This window comes from Neovison vison, chromosome 1, assembly GCF_020171115.1.
Source record: "Neovison vison isolate M4711 chromosome 1, ASM_NN_V1, whole genome shotgun sequence".
In the NCBI taxonomy this organism is placed as follows: Eukaryota; Metazoa; Chordata; class Mammalia; order Carnivora; family Mustelidae; genus Neogale; species Neogale vison.
In genome coordinates, this window is record NC_058091.1 from 168087347 (window position 1) to 168105199 (window position 17853).

A 17853-nucleotide genomic window follows, 5' to 3' on the forward strand; every position below is an offset into this window, starting at 1 on the left:
ATGGACAATGGCAGCTATGCTGGGGAACAGAACGATGTGAGCCGTGCCTGGCCCCTGGGGCAGGTTCAGTAAGTTGTTGCTGCTACTGAAGCTGGAGTCCTAGGTCTTTTTTCTCTGAGCCACAGGGGAAAGAGTTGGGCCCCAGCCCACTGTGGGCTGGCCCTTGTCTCTGGGCCTGTCTAGCTCCAGCTCCTTCTGGCTTCCCTCTCCGAGGGCACGTGGCCTCAGTCTCAGGTGGTGGAAGGATTTCAGAGCTGGTGATTCTCAGGGGCGGAAACCAGAAGGGGCTTCTCCGTCCTGGCTCCCTTTTTCCTCTTTCAGATTTGTCTTCTGGAGACTCTACCCATCCTCAGGGAAGAGCCCAGAAAGAAGATATGGCTATTGGACCGAGGGAAGCAACATCTCAAGTGAGTTCATTGACATCTTTGGTCTTAGAAACAGATTTTTTTTTAACTTCTCAAACTGAAGTCCTCTGCTGCATGCAGTCTTCTACAGGACCTGGAGCCCAAGCCCTTTCCTCCTTCAAGAGTCAGTCCACCCAGGGGGAGGGTGGATTCTGTAGGGAATGTTTGCCTCCTCCCTGTCAATCCGTGTCTAGTGTTTCCCTTTTCTTTTCCTAACAGACACTTCTTTTTATTCATCAATCTCAATTCAGTGTATGGTTACTAACTTGACAGGTGAGATGCCACGTGGGGACAGAACACACACACACACACACACACACTTGGCAGCTCCTTTCTGGACCTGCTTCCTTGGCTTGCCCTGGTCTCCCTCCCTACCCTTGGTTTTTCTTTAGGATACCCTCCCTAGGCTACTCCAACCCATCATTGTTGGTTTTTTATCCCTCTTTGTGGATTATGTTCCTTATTTCTGTACTCTTAAAAACTGTTCTGGACCTGCTATTTTCATCCTTCCGTTGTTGGAAACAGGGGAGGGACCCGGTCCAGGTGAGCCAGTGCCTGAACAAGGAATAGCCATGTTGGAGGGGATACAGCTGGAGGGAGCATGGAGGGATGTACAGGATATCAGGAGTGGAGAGGCAGGGTCTCCGGTGGGTAGGAAGCAGGCCTTGAAGCCAGACTGCTCGGCTTGAACCCATCTCCTTGGTTACTGTTTGTGGGCCCTGGACAAATGTGCGCATTTCCTTGCCTGGACAGTGGAAATAACAAGCATGCGGACCTCATGGGGCAGGTGAGAGGGTCACGCGAGTCAGTGCATGGGAAGTGTTTGGATAAGGGCTGGGACTAGCAGACGCCCAACAAGGGGTGGTTGTGGAAGCCAGATGGTGTTACTGAAGTGATGATACCACTCATGCCGACAGATGGGACCTGCTGGACCATGTTGCTGGGACTTGTCCTTTCACTGATCAGCTACATTTGACAATCACAGTTAATGTTGCTGGGGTCTGCCTGAGGGTGTGGCCTTTGTTCTCACTCTCATGCCAGTACAGCAGTGATCATCCCCGTGTTTCACACTAGCAAACTGAGGCTCAGAGACATCCAGTAACCTAAATTCAAACCCCAGTGTGTCTGGCCTCTGGGTCCAGGCTCAGCACTGTGCAGCCATTCCCCTGGTGCCTCTTTTGGAACCCAGGGCAGCCCCAGGCCCCATGTTCCCAGAGCTCTGCTCTGCTGTCATGTTGTCTTGGGGCCCTTGAAACATGGTGGTGGTTGATCTTCAGGCTGGGACCGGCCAGTGCATATTTCTAAAGCTTTCCCCTCCTGTTCCCACAGAGCCACATTGCTCTCTTGCCCAGAATCTTCTCCATCCCTGCAGGGGAGTAAATGCGTGTGGTATTCTCCCTAACCTCACTTGCTCCCATGTGTCCCTACTGCATGGGCTTGCAGGTAAAGCCCAGTGATGGGCGTTTAAGGTCAGAGAGAGAGTATACCAAGTGCTGGCTTAACAGAAAACTTTAATTATTGTCCTGCCTTTGACACCGATAAGGTATGTGGCCCGGGGTCTTGACTGTCCTGAACCTTCTGGTCCTTATCTCTAAAATGAGGATTGATGGGCGCCTGGATGGTTCAGTGTGTTAAGAGTCTGCCTTCAGCTCAGGTCATGATCCCAGAGTCCTGCTCAGTGGGAGCCTGCTTCTCTGTCTCCCTGCTGCCTCCCACACTTGTAATCTTCCTCTCTTTCTGTCAAATAAATAAATAAAACCTTTATAATAAAATAAAGTGGGGATTGAACTGGGAAATTGTATATGGTCCTGTCCACCTACACATTTTTCTTTCATTGATCAAATTATTTCATATGTTTACCTTGTCTGCCAGTTGAATTCTGTTATTTTGAGGGCTAAGATAATTTCTTGCATTCCCCTCATGTGCGAGTAATTTACTTTGTTATACATGTATGACCTGCTCATGTTTAAAAATTCAGAGCATCAGGGCACCTGGGTGGCTCAGTCGTTAAGCATCTGTCTTTGGCTCAGGTCATGATCCTAGGGTCCAGGGAGCGTAGGGCTCCCTGCTTGGCATGCGGCCTGCTTCTCCCTCTCCCACTTCCTCTGCTTCTGTTCCCTCTCTTATAGCCTCTCTGTGTCAAATAAATAAGTAAAATCTTTAAAAAAAAAAAAAAGAAAAGAAATTCAGAGCTTAAAAAATATCTATAGGGGCGCCTGGGTGGCTCAGTGGGTTAAGCCTCTGCCTTTGGCTCGGGTCACGATCCCAGGGTCCTGGGTCCCTGCATCGGGCTCTCTGTTCAGCAGGGAGCTTGCTTCCCCTCTCTCTCTGCCTGCCTCTCTGCCTACTTGTGATCTCTGTCTGTCAAATAAATAAAATATTTTTTTAAAAAAACTACATAAAGAAGAAAGTGAAAGTTCTCTTACCCCAATATCTAGAGATAGTCACTGTCCCCCGCTTTGGTATATGTCCATCAGACTCATATTCTTTTTATCTTTGTTTTTTATTTATATGTGTATTAATATTCACATACATATGCATTTATTTTACCATTTTAACTTTTCTCAGGTGATAAAATAAGCATGATGTACATTCACCGCTTTAACCATTTCAGGCGTTGAACTCAGTGGCATTAAGTACCTTCACATCATTGCACAGCTGTCACTGCTACCTGTCTCCATCGTATAGATGATCTCATTTGTTTCTTAATGCCAGGAGGTAGGCATTGAGAGGCAGTTTTGCTGAGTAGTTACGAATGGAGCCTTGGGCCTCCTCCATACTGAAATTCTACCTCTACCCCTGACCAGCTGCAACACTGTGATTTATAATAGGAAATACATATTTGGTTTTCACCACTGTTCCCAGCACAGAGGAAATTATGAGGGTTTTGGAAGCTAGGTGATTCATAATATTGGGGTTTTGTTCTTGAAGAAACTTAAGAGCGTTAAAGGTGAAATGGGTGTGTGTTGCTATTCATAACAATCCATTTCAACCAAGCCGGATTTGCTATGAATGAGGTGACTTTTAGAAAATCCCTAAGGATCTGAGCTGGTTGGCAGGAGAACCTATCTGGATTAGAGGGGTTGGACTTTTGGGCCCTCTCCCCCACAACCCAAGGGCCAGTCATGCCTACACAGTGGTCAGTGATTTAATCCATTGTGCTTGTGTCATGAAGTCTTGGGAAAAAACCCAGAACAACAGGGTTCAGAGAGCTTCTGGGTTGGTGAACACTTGTAGATGGGGAAAGTGGTGCATCCCAAAAGAGCACAGAAGCTCCACGCCCCTTCCCACATAGCCGGCCCTATGCATCGCTTCCGTCTGGCTGTCCCTGCATTCTCTCCTTCTGTAATTAACCAATAACCTAGTAAGTAAATGCTTTCCTCCATTGTGGTACTTTTCCTGCATTTACCACTTTAGCAAGTTAATTAAACCCGAGGGTAGGGGTTGTAGAAACCTCCCCGACTCATAGCCAGTTGGTTGGAAGCATAGGTAACAGTCTGGACTTGAAATTGGCATCTGAAGTTGGGGCGGTCCTGTGGGACTGAGCCCTTAATCTGTGGGATCCGACCATCTCTCCAGGTCAGTGACATGAGAATTGAGGTCAGTTGTAGGACACCTAGCTGGTGTCACACAACCACTTGGTATGTGAAAAACCCACATGTCTGGGGTCAGAAGTAAAGGAGTATTGTAGTATAGACTGGAGACACACAGGGCCTCCTATATATAGGGTCTCTGGTATACCAGCTGTTTGACTTGGACTGATTTCTCTTTGTTTCTTCTTGTGTAAATTGGGGGCAGTAGTAGTACCTATTTTATAGGATTGTTGTAAAGTTACATATTTACAGTAACAGTAAGTAAAAACCTCTAGAAACAGTAGTTGGTCCGAAGAAAGCATTCAAAAAATGATAGCTATTTTTTTTAATTTTTTAATAAACATGTAGTATATTTTTATCCCCAGGGGTACAGGTCTGTGAGTCTCCAGGTTTACACACTTCACAGCACTCACCATAGCACATACCCTCCCCAATGTCCATAACCCCAACCCCTCTCCCGACCCCCATCCCCCCAGCAATCCTGTTTGTTTTGTGAGATTAAGAGTCACTTAAGTTTTGTCTCCCTCACGATCCCATCTTGTTTCATTTATTCTTCTCCTACCCCCCAACCCCCCACATTGCACCTCCACTTCCTCATATCAGGGAGATCATATGATAGTTGTCTTTCTCCAATTGACTTATTTCACTAAGCATAATACCCTCTAGTTCCATCCACATCGTCGCAAATGGCAAGATTTCATTTCTTTTGATGGCTGCATAGTATTCATATATATATATATATATATATATATATTTCACATCTTCTTTATCCATTCATCTGTTGATGAACATCTAGGTTCTTTCCATAGTTTGACTATTGTGGACATTGCTGCTATAAACATTCGGGTGCACGTGCCCTTTCGGATCACTACGTTTGTATCTTTAGGGTAAACACCCAGTAGTGCTATTGCTGGGTCATAGGGTAGCTCTATTTTCAACTTTTTGAGGAACCTCCATGCTGTTTTCCAGAGTGGTTGCACCAGCTTGCATTCCCACCAACAGTGTAGGAGGGTTCGCCTTTCTCCGCATCCTCACCAGCATCTGTCATTTTCTGACTTGTTAATTTTAGCCATTCTGACTGGTGCGAGGTGGTATCTCATTGTGGTTTTGATTTGTATTTCCCTGATGCCGAGTGATGCGGAGCACTTTTTCATGTGTCTGTTGGCCATCTGGATGTCTTCTTTGAAGAAATGTCTGTTCATGTCTTCTGGCCATTTCTTGATTGGATTATTTGTTCTTTGGGTGTTGAGTTTGCTAAGTTCTTTATAGACTTTGGACACTAGCCCTTTATCTGATATGTCGTTTGCAAATAACTTCTCCCATTCTGTCAGTTGTCTTTTGGTTTTAATGATAGCTATTTATTTAAAGATTTTATTTATTTATTTGACAGAGAGGCAGAGAGAGAGAGAGAGAGGAGGAAACAGCTCCCTGCTAAGCTGAGAGCCTGATGCGGGGCTCTATCCCAGGACCCTGGGATCATGATCTGAGCCGAAGGCAGAGGCTTTAACCCGCTGAGCCACCCAGGCACCCCAAATGATAGCTATTTTTTAAAAGATTTTATTTTTATTTATTTGACAGAGAGAGAGAGAGATCACAAGTACGCAGAGAGGTAGGCAGAGTGAGAGGAGGAAGCAGGCTCCCCACCAAGCAGAGAGCCCAATGCGGGATTTGATCCCAGGACCTTGAGATCATCACCCGAGCCAAAGGCAGAGGCTTAACCCACTGAGTCACCCAGGCGCCCCTAAATGATAGCTATTTTAATTCCGTAAGCACACAGAGAGTGCCTTAAGCTAGCTAACCTAGCCTGCATCAGTGATTTTACGTTGTTTTCTGTTTTCGTTGTTTTCTGATCACTAACACCATCATAAATTCCCTTGAATGTGCGTTTTTTTTTTTAATTTTATTTGACAGAGAGAAATCACAAGTAGGCAGAGAGGCAGGCAGAGAGAGAGAGAGAGAGAGGAGGAAACAGGCTCCCTGCAGAGCAGAGAGCCCAACGTGGGGCTCGATCACAGGACCCTGGGATCATGACCTGAGCCGAAGGCAGAGGCTTTAACCCACTGAGCCACCCAGGCGCCCCTGAACGTGCGTTTTTTTGCACTCTTTGTTATGATACAAATATAGTAACTGATAAAATAAAAGATATGCACTTTTTTTAAAAAAGATTTTATTATTTATTTGACAGAGCAAGAGATCACAAGTAGGCAGAGCAGCAGGCAGGGGCAGGGGGCAGGCTCCCTGCTGAGCAGAGAGCCCGATGCAGGGTTCCATCTGCACCCTGAGATCATGACCTGAGCTGAAGGCAGAGGCTTAACCCACTAAGCCACCCAGGCACCCCAAAATATGCACATTTTAAAGCTTTAAATATGTATTCTCAAATTGTCATCAGAAAGATCTTTCTAGTTAACACACCTACCAATGGTTTTTTTAATTCTAATACTCTTACCAATGGTCTTAATTCCTGCCCACATCTCCTTATGGTAGTTAATACAAGGTCTGGGTAAGACTTCATGCTGTTTAGTTGTCCCTGGCCGATGTCCACTAAACAAATGACCTGAAATCTTCAGAAACCATAACAACACCCAGAGCCTTTCATGGCAGCCCATCCTCCCCAGCAACTGCCACCACTTTTACCCTGTGTGATGGGAGGTCCTGGGTGAGCTGGGATGGCTTGTCATTACAGGTGTCGGTGACCTTCGAGGATGTGGCTGTGCTCTTTACACGGGATGAGTGGAGGAAGCTGGGCCCTTCTCAGAGAAACGTGTACCAGGAAGTGATGCTGGAGAACTACAGTAACCTGGTCTCACTGGGTAAGGGAATTGTCCCTGTAGATGAAAAAGTCAGACGGTACCATAAGTCAGCACCTGCTTCCCTGCGTAAAAGCCGTGGGGCATCAGGAACTTTCAGCTGAATTTGGCCTTGGGGTTGTGCACATTGTAAATAAATAAGTATTTAAAGCTTTCCCCCTATAGGCATGGATTTGTCCCATACATCGACAGTTGACATACTTGTGTGTTGGAAATTCCCTCATAGTTCAGGCAACATTTTCCAGCTCTGATTTTCTGTGATTTGTTTGCTTAGCTCACAGCAGGAAGCATCCCTCAACCGTCTTCATTACCCTGCCGCCAGCCTTTCCCAATTCTCCCTTCCAGCCTGATGAATGTGTATAATCCATCTTTGAAGGGGAGTCAGATGGTGCTTTCTCATTTTAAACAGGGCATGGGTACCTGTTTACAAACATTTAGTCTGTAAATCTAACATGTTCCCTCTTCCGTGGAAAGCCGTGGGTACTCTAGTAACCAGAGCTGCCTGTGCATCCAGCGTCTCTAACCTGCAGCTACTTCCCACACGGCCACGCCCTACAGGCCCCTTGCCTTTCCCCTCACACACTCCCTCACGTCGCGGGGGCACGGCTGGAACACCCCAGTGGAGCTCTTCGTACCATCCCATGTGTTTTCCACTCAGATCCATGATGCATCTTTGAGTCAAAAGAAAACCAAGTCTTATCTTTCTCTTTTCTTTTTTCTTGTCTCTGAGCAGGACTCCTGTTTTCCAAACCAAGAGTGATCTCCCTGTTGCAGCAAGGAGAAGATCCCTGGAAGGTAGAGAAAGAAAGTCCTGGAGGCCCCTCTCTAGGTGAGTGGGTGGGACCGAGCGGCGGGGGATGGGTGCGGGCAACAGTCTGGGGGTAAGTGGACAGTGTGGCTCGGAGATGTCGATCAGGAAGGTTTCTCCGGGGCCTCTGTCCCCTACAAGCGGCAGAGGGGGGATGCTTAGGCCCCAGACATGAGCTTCCTCTTACTCTCTTGGTAATCACTTACCAAATGAATCTCTGGGGAGCTCTTCTTATTCGTTCGGTTTTCACAGGATCACTGCACCTCGGGGATTCAGTCAGTGAATAGTGTATTTAAGGAATGGCAGAGAATCCATCTGACCAAGGCTCGGTATAGGAGAGAAAGAGCCGAGGAAGGAAAGGGTGTCTGAAAGCTAGCAAAGCCTCATTACACTGGGCTTTGACAAGAGTCTTCTGCATGGGACCGTCCCATGGAAATGAAGGATTTTCCGCAGAAGACTGGAGTTCTGGGTATTTTAGAAAAATTGGCTTAAATGTGAAACAGTGTTAATGTCCTCTGGAGCAAGCCCCTATTCTGGCATTGAGGGCCACTGTCAGAGACCAGAGCAGCTGGTGTGGACAGAACTGGCAGGGGCCGGGGGCAGCTACTGATGTGTCACTGTTGGTCCTGAAGGGCGATGACGTGGCTGTACGTGCGTTTGTAATGTGTGCAGAAGTGCAGACAGAGGCTGGGGGGACACACCTGAGCTGGTGCCAGGAGCTCCACATGGAATGGGATCAAGAAGGGGCAGGACGAAAGAGGGCTTTAGTTGTATGTAATCTTAACATTTCGTAGAGAATAGATTGATGAAATCCTTATGTAATTTGAGTTTAATAAGAATGGTCACTTTGGAGCATGGTGGGGGATAGATTGAAAGTGAGGGAAAAGCTGATGGGGAATCTTCCCGGAGACACTTGCAGTAAGGTAAGCGAGATGTTTCTAGGGTGGGACAAAGGCACAGGCACTGGGGTCCGGTGGGAGGAAGAGGGGGTCCCCTTGTTAAGGGTGTAGGGCGAGTTCGCTGTTGGATGGGTCTCACTGGGGAGCGAATGGAATGCTCGGGGAGAGATGCTGGTCGACAGCTGTATGTCTCTGGTAGCTCAGAAGGGAGGTCAGGGAGCCCTCGGCACAAAGGTGGCATCTGACACCTTGAGCTAACCAGGTGAGGGCACAGAGCAGAGGACAGAATCCCAGGAAACCTCACCATTTACAAGGTAGGTTAGGAAAGAATGACCCCATACAATGGCTGCAGTGTGTGTGAGCGTGTGCAGCGGAAGGGGTGGTGTGGGCAGAGGCTTCCCGAGGAGGTGGGATCTGAGGATGTAGAGCCAGGTCCAGCCACAAGAAAGGGCTGCCTGAGTCCAGAGAAAGGAAGCCAGTGGGTGCTGCCGGGAGCCGGGAGAGTGCCACAGGGACCAGATCCCACCCAGTGGGAGGAGCCTGGACACAGGATCTGGTCTGTGTCTGAGAGCCAGGCCAGGTGCCTGGGGACTGGGAAGTAGTCTGACCAGGGCCCCCGGTGTACACTGCTGAGAGCAGCCTGCAGGCCAAGGGGGCCCTGTTGACGTGGAAGTGGGGGCTCCTCCCGGCTGTTGTCAGGTCCAGATGCATCAGTGATGGCCTCTCAATCCGTGGGCCCTGCAGAGGAGCTGCAGGCCAGGCGCTCTCCCTCCCCCAAGCCCCCAGGCCAAGGGAGCCTTCTTCCCACCATACTCTGAGGTTTCTGCTGTGGGAACCACCCATGTCTGTATGTCTGTCTATCTTACTCTGGTTTGGGAGAAAACACGAGGTTTGGGAAGTGGGTAGAGGCCGCCATCAAGTGCCCACAGCAGGCAGGAGTCTGTAAATCAGCCGAGGGTCGGCAGGGTGGCATCTGGGCCAAGTCTGGCAGGAAAGATCTGAGGAAGAGAAGGAAGGCTCTATCCCTTTCCCTGTGCCTCAGGAGCCTCCCTTCCAGGAATGCATCTCTCCAAGTGAAGCAAGTCAGGGGAGTAGAAAGTGTGTCTGGAGTTCCAGAGTCCAGAGCTGTGCCAAGAGGCACTGTGGCCCCCGGGCAACGGGGCTGGATTCCTCAGCAGCCGCCTCCTCGGCATCAGGGACATGTCCCTGAGGGTGAACCATGGGTGGGCTTTGAGAGGAAGGAAGGACAGCACAGCCAAGCGGTATGTGCACATCCCTGGACAGGATGCACCTCCTCTCCTTCCGCAGAGATGGCAGTCACCCCGGGGTGCCCCGGTAGTACCTGCGGGTGTCTGTCCATCCAGCACCTCTGGCGGGTCTCCATCTGCCCAGACTAATGGGGCCTTGGAACGGCTTCCCTCTGGAGTGCATGTCACTTCCCCGTGAGCGCAGGTGAAGGATGGGGTGTTCTGGAAATAGCTCAGGCTGGACCAGACCTGAAACCTGCCCCTCCCATAGCCAGTGACAGAAAAGCCTGTGCTCAGGCATGGACTCGTAGCACCTCTAGCGGCCTCTGAGTTTCCTTTTTTTTTTTTTTTTTTTTTCCTTTTAAATTTCAAAACTATTCACAAATAGGAAAAACAGAAAAACAAAGGGTCATGGGGAGATGTTTGAAGTGAGAGGTGGAAGGCACTGGCAGGAGGGGTGTGTGTCTCCTCTGAGTCTCTTGCTGAGAAGGGAGCACACCTGCGGGGGGTGCTTTGCCAGAAGAGTTGTAATGAGGCGATTAAACCAGCCGCTACATCATGAGTTAGCTCTATGCCCGAATGCGGAAATAGTCCTGAAATCTAAAATTCGAAAATGCAGGTATGATCTGGGTAAACAGTTGCCTTCCAGTGAAAATGTGCTTTTCTTGCCTGTCACTTTCTCCTCCTTTGTCATCTCAGCGCAAGAAGCCTGGTGGGGGGACTGAACCCCTGCCGCATGGTCAGCGGAGGGGTCCCTGGGGGCTGCCCCACACAGAGGGTGGGGCCTCTTTTTCTAACTTGCACAAAGGTGCTGCCCTTAGCCGCGCAGCAACCCAGCAGGCGGGGGTTTAAAGAAGGAATCTCTGAGGAGGTGAAAACAGAGAGCAGGTACTCATAGGTGCCTCTACTGTGTTTGGTCAGTCTTATCCTTGTCCCCTGCCCCCTCTCCCCAGCAGTACCTTTGTTGGCCCTGCACCTCCCTCCTGCCACCAACCTCTGTTCCTATAGCTGCAAGAATGCTCTATTAAAAGGTAAATCTGGGGCGCCTGGGTGGCTCAGTCGGTTAAACATCTGCCTTTGGCTCAGGTCATGATCCCAGGGTCCTGGGATCAAGCCCAGCATCGGGCTCCCTGCTCAGTGGGGAGCCTGCTTCTCCCTCTGCCTGCCACTCCCCAGCTTGTGCTTTCTCTCTCTTTCACAAATAAGTAAGTCTTTTAAAAAAAAAAAGAGGTTTATCAAGTCATCTCACTCCCCTACACAATTGTGCTCTGTATGATTGCTCCCCAATCACACGGAGCACAATCCAGAGTCCCCGGCGTAGCCTCCAGAGCCTTCCTGATCTGACCCTGTCTCCCTCTTCACCTTCACCTCCTTCGGCTCGTCCCTTCATTCAAGGACTCTAATCACTCTAATCCAGCAGGCCAGCCTGACTCCTACCTCATGGCCCCCACACTTGCTTTTCCCTCCCTGATTATTCTTCCTGACACCCATGAGCCTGTGTGACCCTTCCTTGAGTAGCCCAGGTTTCTGCTCAGATGGTACTTTCTCAAAGAGATTCAGCTCATCCAAAATATGGCCCTCCATCTTCCACATTCTTTGTCCCCTCCCCCTGCTTTATTTTCCCTCAGGATGCTTGTCCCTGCATGATCATATATATTCATTCATTATCTCTCTCATCTCTGGGTTGTCTGATGTGTTCCCATTTCCCCAGTACCTAAAACAGTACCTGGTCAGAGTAGACTTTTAGTTAATGAGGGCAGGAATGGCTTGGCTAGTTTGGTAGTGATGGAGATGGAAAGAAGTGAACTGTCTCAGAGATACTCGGGAGATAAGAAAAGCTGGGCTTGGAGATGGATTTAATATGAAGATAAAGGAGGTGTGTTATCAAGGGGGCTTGGTTTGTGGTTCTGAGTTGGACAGTGATCTCATTTATTTAGATATTGACACCACAAGGAGGTCAGATTTGGGAGTTGGTAGAAATTGGGTTTTGGGTGAATGAAGTTGACCCACTTATCCCAGGGGAGAGGTCAAGTCTCTGGTTAGATTTGGAGTCTTTCCCCTCAAAATGCAGACTGGGTGCGAAATGTGAATTTGGGAGACCCTGGTCAATCCAGAGTAGTGGGTGAGTTTGAGTTAGCCGTAGAGTGGGTCCAGAATACCATAAGAGCAAGAAAAAGCCCAGGGCTCGATTTCGAGGAACTCTGGCATCTTGTGGCCAGGTAGAGAGAAATGGGCCCACAGGGAAGAGAAGTAGGTGTCCTGCAGAAGGAAAAATTAGGAGGCATTGAAGTCAAGGCTTATAATGGGCATAGAAGCAGTAGAGGTGGAGAGAAGCAGAGGAGTTTTTGACTCATTTAGATGGCAGAATAAACAAGTCTTAGAAATTGATTAGCTGAGGGCTGAGGGAGAGGTATTTAGGACGCCTCTTAGAGTTTTGATTCAGAACTCATGCTATTTTAGAGTCAAGGATTTGGTTATATGGGTTGGAAGGAGTGATCACAAATTCAGTTATGTTTACGCGTGTTGAATCTGAGGAGTTGTCAAGACATCTAAGCTGCTATTTTGAATGGGCTGGTGTGGAGAGAAGTGTTGCCTCGCGTGTATGTTTGGAATCAAAGCTGACCTATGGGAAGAGTACAGAGTACAGAGCAAAGGAATTGGGGTCCAAGGACTAAACCCTGAGGGACCCCCCCACCCCCAAGATTGAAGGTCACACAGAGGACCATGAGTGCACAGAGGAGGCTGAGGCTGGTGGGAAGGGAGAGGAATGTGGAACAAAGCAGGAGGTCATTGGACCCTAGGAAAAGGGCCACTCAAGGCAAATGAGGGGTCACTGTGAGCTGCTGCCAACGGGTTGGTTCGGTGGGAACCGCAGAGCATTTTGTCTCTGCCACCTGGGGGTCATGGCTGCCTTAGTGAGGGTGGCTGACGACAGGAGCCAGAGGGGGTCTGAGGGGGTGCTGAGCAGGAGGAGGGGAACAGGTGTGAGATACTGCGCAAGAGCGGATGTGGAGAAGGAGTAGCTCTTCTGTGCACATACAAACATTTCTGTATAACCTCTCGTTTTCCCTTGGCTGCTCCAACTGCACAGTGCACATCATTTCGCCCCTGTCACCTGGTGTCTATTGAAACTCTCCATGGCTGCCTATGGAGCGCTCCCTCTCTCAGGGGAGGAGCTGGGAATGACCTGTTGTATGCGCAGCTTTGGATCCTGTTAGCCCTGCAGGCCTACTTCGGGCCCGCATTTTATAAAATAGTACGATTGCTGATTCGCAGGACACTGATTTAAAGCTGTACCTGTTAGCAAGACTTGGTTGGGGAAGGAACAAGGAGGGTGTTGGGCAGAAAGTAGAACACTCTTCTTTCCTTTCCAATAAATATTAAAGACACTGGGGCACCTGGGTGGCTCATTTGGTCAAGTGTCTGCCTTTGGCTCAGGTCATGATCCCGGGGTTCTGGGATTGGTCACCTCACTTATCGGGGAGTCCGGTTCTCCCTTTCTTTCTGCCCCTACCCCCAGCTCGTGCTCTCACTCATGTGCTGTCTCTCAAATGAATAAATTTTTTAAAAATCTTAAAAAATCATAAAGACATGAGTGCATGCAAAATGATCCAAGGAGGGTGTAGAGTGGAGGGGGAAATTCCAGATTTTAAAGAGGGAAAAGAAAAAGTTATTGAGGAAGGAGACTGAGAAGTAAACCTGGTAGGAAAGAGAAAGCAGAAAACAGTATGTTGACCAAGCAGAGAAAATTGGTACACAGGAGAGGAAGGGACCATCCGACAGGAATCTCCACCACAGTGAGATGCAGGGGAGCCCTTTAAATGGTTCTTTCCAGCGGAGGAGGAAATGCCACACACAGGCATTCCCCTGGCAAAATGTAATAGTTGATATGTTGCATCCTCTCCCAGTGACTGAATTCAGTTCTGTTTTACCACTCTGTCATGCTAGCCCTTTTTTACCTTTTTATATTTATGCCCATCTCATTTATCCTCAAGTCTTTTCCACACTGCTGGATAGTCTCTTTTGCTCGATGCATGAGCAGGGCTGCCATTCCCGGCTTGCATGCTTTGGCTTCATGCCTACCTGCAGCACCTCTAGATTAGCTCCATAACTCGTTCCTCTTTGAACTGCCCCGACTGTAATCACCCATATGGTGATCTCCCATCACTCATATAATGTCGGGTCCTGGAAGGCAGCCTCGGGTGTTTCAGTCATGTGTGTGTGTGCATGTGTGTGTGTGAGAGAGAGAAAGAAATAAGGAATTGAGACTTATTTGACATTGTTCAAATTAGGAGTATATAAGTAATTAAGGGAAATTAACAAAACATTTTGTGTCTAATTCAGGAGATGTCAAGAGGATCTGTGAATAGGCCATGCTATAATCTGCTTGCAAAGAACACTTAAGGTAGAAAAGGAAAATCTAATATATTTAGATGTAGATAGGAATGTAATTATATAATACAAAGGTATGTAACACGTATTTTATTTTATTTTAAGATTTTATTTATTTATTTGACAGAGATCACAAGTAGGCAGAGAGGCAGGCAGAGAGAGAGGAAGGGAAGCAGGCTCCCTGCTGAGCAGAGAGCCCGATTTGGGGCTTGATCCCAGGACCCTGAGACCATGACCTGAGCCGAAGACAGAGGCTTAACCCACTGAGCCACCCAGGTGCCCCGTAATGCGTATTTTAAATATTGTGGTTAAGTGCTATAATAAGGGGAATGGACTATAGAAACTCAGACTCAAGAAAGGACTCCATTTGAATTGAATCTGAAGGATACTAAGGAATTGGGCATGAGGGAAGGTAGGGAAGACTACAGATTAGGAAGATTACATACAATGAAGAGAAATATCATGAAAATAATTTCAGAGTCCAGGATGGCTTTGGACTGATCCCACACTGCCTCTCCCAATTCATGATCCCCTGGTTGCTCTGACACTCACCTTCTTTAAATGGGCTTGTTCTAATCTTTTCTCCACCCTAGTACTTCAGTTCCCGTTGATTCTTTTTCTCTCTTACTTAAATCTTTTATGTTTTCCTCTTCAGCTGGCCAGATAAAAACACTATTTAAATAACATCAATACTTAGGATGCCTGGGTGGCTCAGTTGGTTATTAAGGTTCTGGCTTCAGCTCAGGCCATGATCCCAGGGTCCTGGGATTGAGTCCCACATTGGGCGCCCTGCTTCTCCCTCTGCCTGCCACTCTCCATGCTTGTGCGTGCATGCTCTCTCTCTTTCTCTCTGATAAATAAATAAATAAATAAATAAATGGCATCAATACTTACTTATTCTCTACGTTTAGTCTATGTAGCTAAATACCGTATCACATGAAACAGCTTTAGTGTTTTTCCCCCTCCAGGATGGAAGAGCAGTCACAAAACCACGAAGTCAACTCAGACACAAGATTCTTCTTTTCAGGAGCTGATAATGAGAAGATCCAGAAGAAATGGACCCTGGGACTTTAAATCAGAAAAACCCTGCATTTATGAAGAGAGATTAGATAAAAAGCAGGAGAAAAAAGAAAGTATTCAGGCAGTTTCAGGCAGCCACAAAAAAATCCTCATTGTAGAAAGAAGCCATAGAAATAATGATTTTGGCCAAAACTTCAGCCCAAAGTCGGTCCTTGTTAGGCAGCAGATGGTTCCCAGAGAAAAAACACCACCAAAATGTGAAATACAAGGAAACAGCTTCAAACAGAATCCATATTTGCTTAATCAACCAAAAATCAACACCACAGAGAAACGCTATAAATGTAGCATATGCGAAAAAACCTTCATTAACACTTCATCCCTTCGCAAACATGAGAAAAACCATAGTGGAGAGAAATTATTTAAATGCAAAGAATGTTCAAAAGCCTTTAACCAAAGTTCAGCTCTCATTCAACATCAAATAACTCATACTGGAGAGAAGCCCTATGTATGTAAAGAATGTGGGAAAGCCTTCACTCTGAGTACATCCCTTTACAAACACCTAAGAACCCACACTGTGGAGAAATCCTATCGATGTAAAGAATGTGGTAAATCCTTCAGCAGAAGGTCTGGCCTTTTTATACATCAAAAAATCCACGCTGGAGAAAATCCGCATAGATACAATCCAGGTAGGAAGGCAGCTAGCACATCCCTTCCAGGATGTCAGAGAATTCACCTCAGAAAGAAATCCTATTTATGTAATGAATGCGGCAACACCTTTAAGTCGAGCTCATCCCTTCGTTATCATCAGAGGATCCACACGGGAGAGAAACCTTTTAAGTGCAGTGAATGTGGGAGAGCCTTCAGTCAGAGCGCGTCTCTTATCCAGCACGAAAGAATTCACACTGGAGAAAAGCCCTATCGATGTAACGAATGTGGAAAAGGTTTTACTTCTATTTCACGACTTAACAGACACCGGATAATTCATACCGGTGAGAAGTTTTATAACTGTAATGAGTGTGGTAAAGCCTTAAGTTCCCACTCGACACTTATCATTCATGAAAGAATTCACACTGGCGAGAAACCGTGTAAATGCAAAGTGTGTGGGAAAGCCTTCCGACAGAGTTCAGCTCTCATTCAGCATCAGAGGATGCATACCGGAGAAAGACCCTACAAATGCAATGAGTGTGGGAAAACATTCAGGTGTAACTCATCCCTTAGCAACCATCAGAGAATCCACACAGGAGAGAAACCATACCGATGTGAGGAATGTGGGATCTCTTTCGGCCAAAGTTCCGCTCTTATTCAGCATCGGAGAATTCATACTGGAGAGAAGCCCTTTAAATGTAACACGTGTGGGAAAACTTTCAGACAGAGCTCATCACGTATCGCCCATCAGAGAATTCATACTGGAGAGAAACCCTATGAATGTACTACCTGTGGGAAACTTTTCAACCACAGGTCATCTCTTACTAATCATTATAAAATTCATATCGAAGAGAACCCCTAGGAAGTAGATATGCATGTGTGAAAGCCTTAAACCAAAGCTCATCAAAATACACAAGAGTGATATCACAAAAGTAATGGATAGGAAAAACCTTTCCGTAATGTAGGCCTCACCAGATACCAGATTCCAAGGATAAGCCTTGACTACTTAATAGGTAACGAGGAAAGTAGAAAATGTTCATGCCTGCCAGGCACTCTTGAAAATAACCCGAAATGAAAAATTCGCAACTGGAGACATGGACTTTGGGCATTTGTAAAATAATTCTCTTTCTACGGCAGTGTACATGAGATACCATATGTGGTTGTCATAAACATCTGGGTGAGGGGAGGTGTGCACTGGATTTCTTATTAAAAAGAAACTTCTAAATTGGTAATACTTTTTTTTTTACAACAAACATTTAATAGTATATAAAAGATGTGATTGAATTATACACTTTCAGAAAAAAGGACCAAATAAAAGATTTTTTTAAAAAAGAGCTGCAAACTACCTCTCCATTTCTGGGGTTTGTCCTTTTCCTGACCTGATGTCAACTCTGTGCATGGATCTCATTTAAAAATAGAAATAAAAGTCTGTTCTCTTCATCCTGTGTTCTTCTAGTAATTGCTGTCGATTGGTAATTTTCTAACCAGTTGTTAGTGCTGTTCTCGAAATTTCTTTGTTTGGCCATGAGGTCATTTATGAAAAAGTTATACCAGCTGTATACCATGAGCTGTCGTCCTAGGTACATTAAATGGAAAAATAGGCAATTATTTCAAGTTTAAAGCAATTAAATATTTATAAATTCACTGTTAGGGTCTGTAATCAAAGGAGTGAGACTGATACAAAGTGAAGGTCAAGCAAAGCTTTATTTCGCGCCACGCATTGAGAATCAAACCAACCGGTCGTGGCCATCTCTTACAAAGAGGCGACCCCTCCCAGCCTCACAGACTAACTTTTATAGAGGTAGTTGAGTCTGGCTATACACAGGTGGCCAATGAGATTGCGATACACAGAGAAAACTGCACAGTCATGCTAGGTTACACACGGGTGGCCAATTGAATTTCAATTTACCCTAGTAGATACATGCGCGCCCCACTGATTGGATGTCTTCACCTGGCCTGACCCGCCCTTGTATCTAGGTTTTGCAAGTAAGTTCCTCTGGGCGGGGCAGGGTCAATCTAAGTTCACTGCATAACCACA

The 17853-nt window shown here is 46.9% G+C and overlaps 1 protein-coding gene across 1 annotated transcript; it reads left to right on the top strand.

The window, feature by feature from the left end:
- Positions 1-276: 276 nt before the first annotated feature.
- On the top strand, positions 277-17255 carry LOC122915930 (zinc finger protein 354A). Its single transcript, XM_044262748.1, has 4 exons — positions 277-407; positions 6681-6807; positions 7538-7633; positions 15119-17255. Exons 1-4 carry the CDS (start codon positions 375-377, stop codon positions 16675-16677), a joined length of 1815 nt encoding a protein of 604 aa, XP_044118683.1. The 5' UTR covers positions 277-374; the 3' UTR covers positions 16678-17255.
- The last annotated feature ends 598 nt before the right edge of the window (positions 17256-17853 follow it).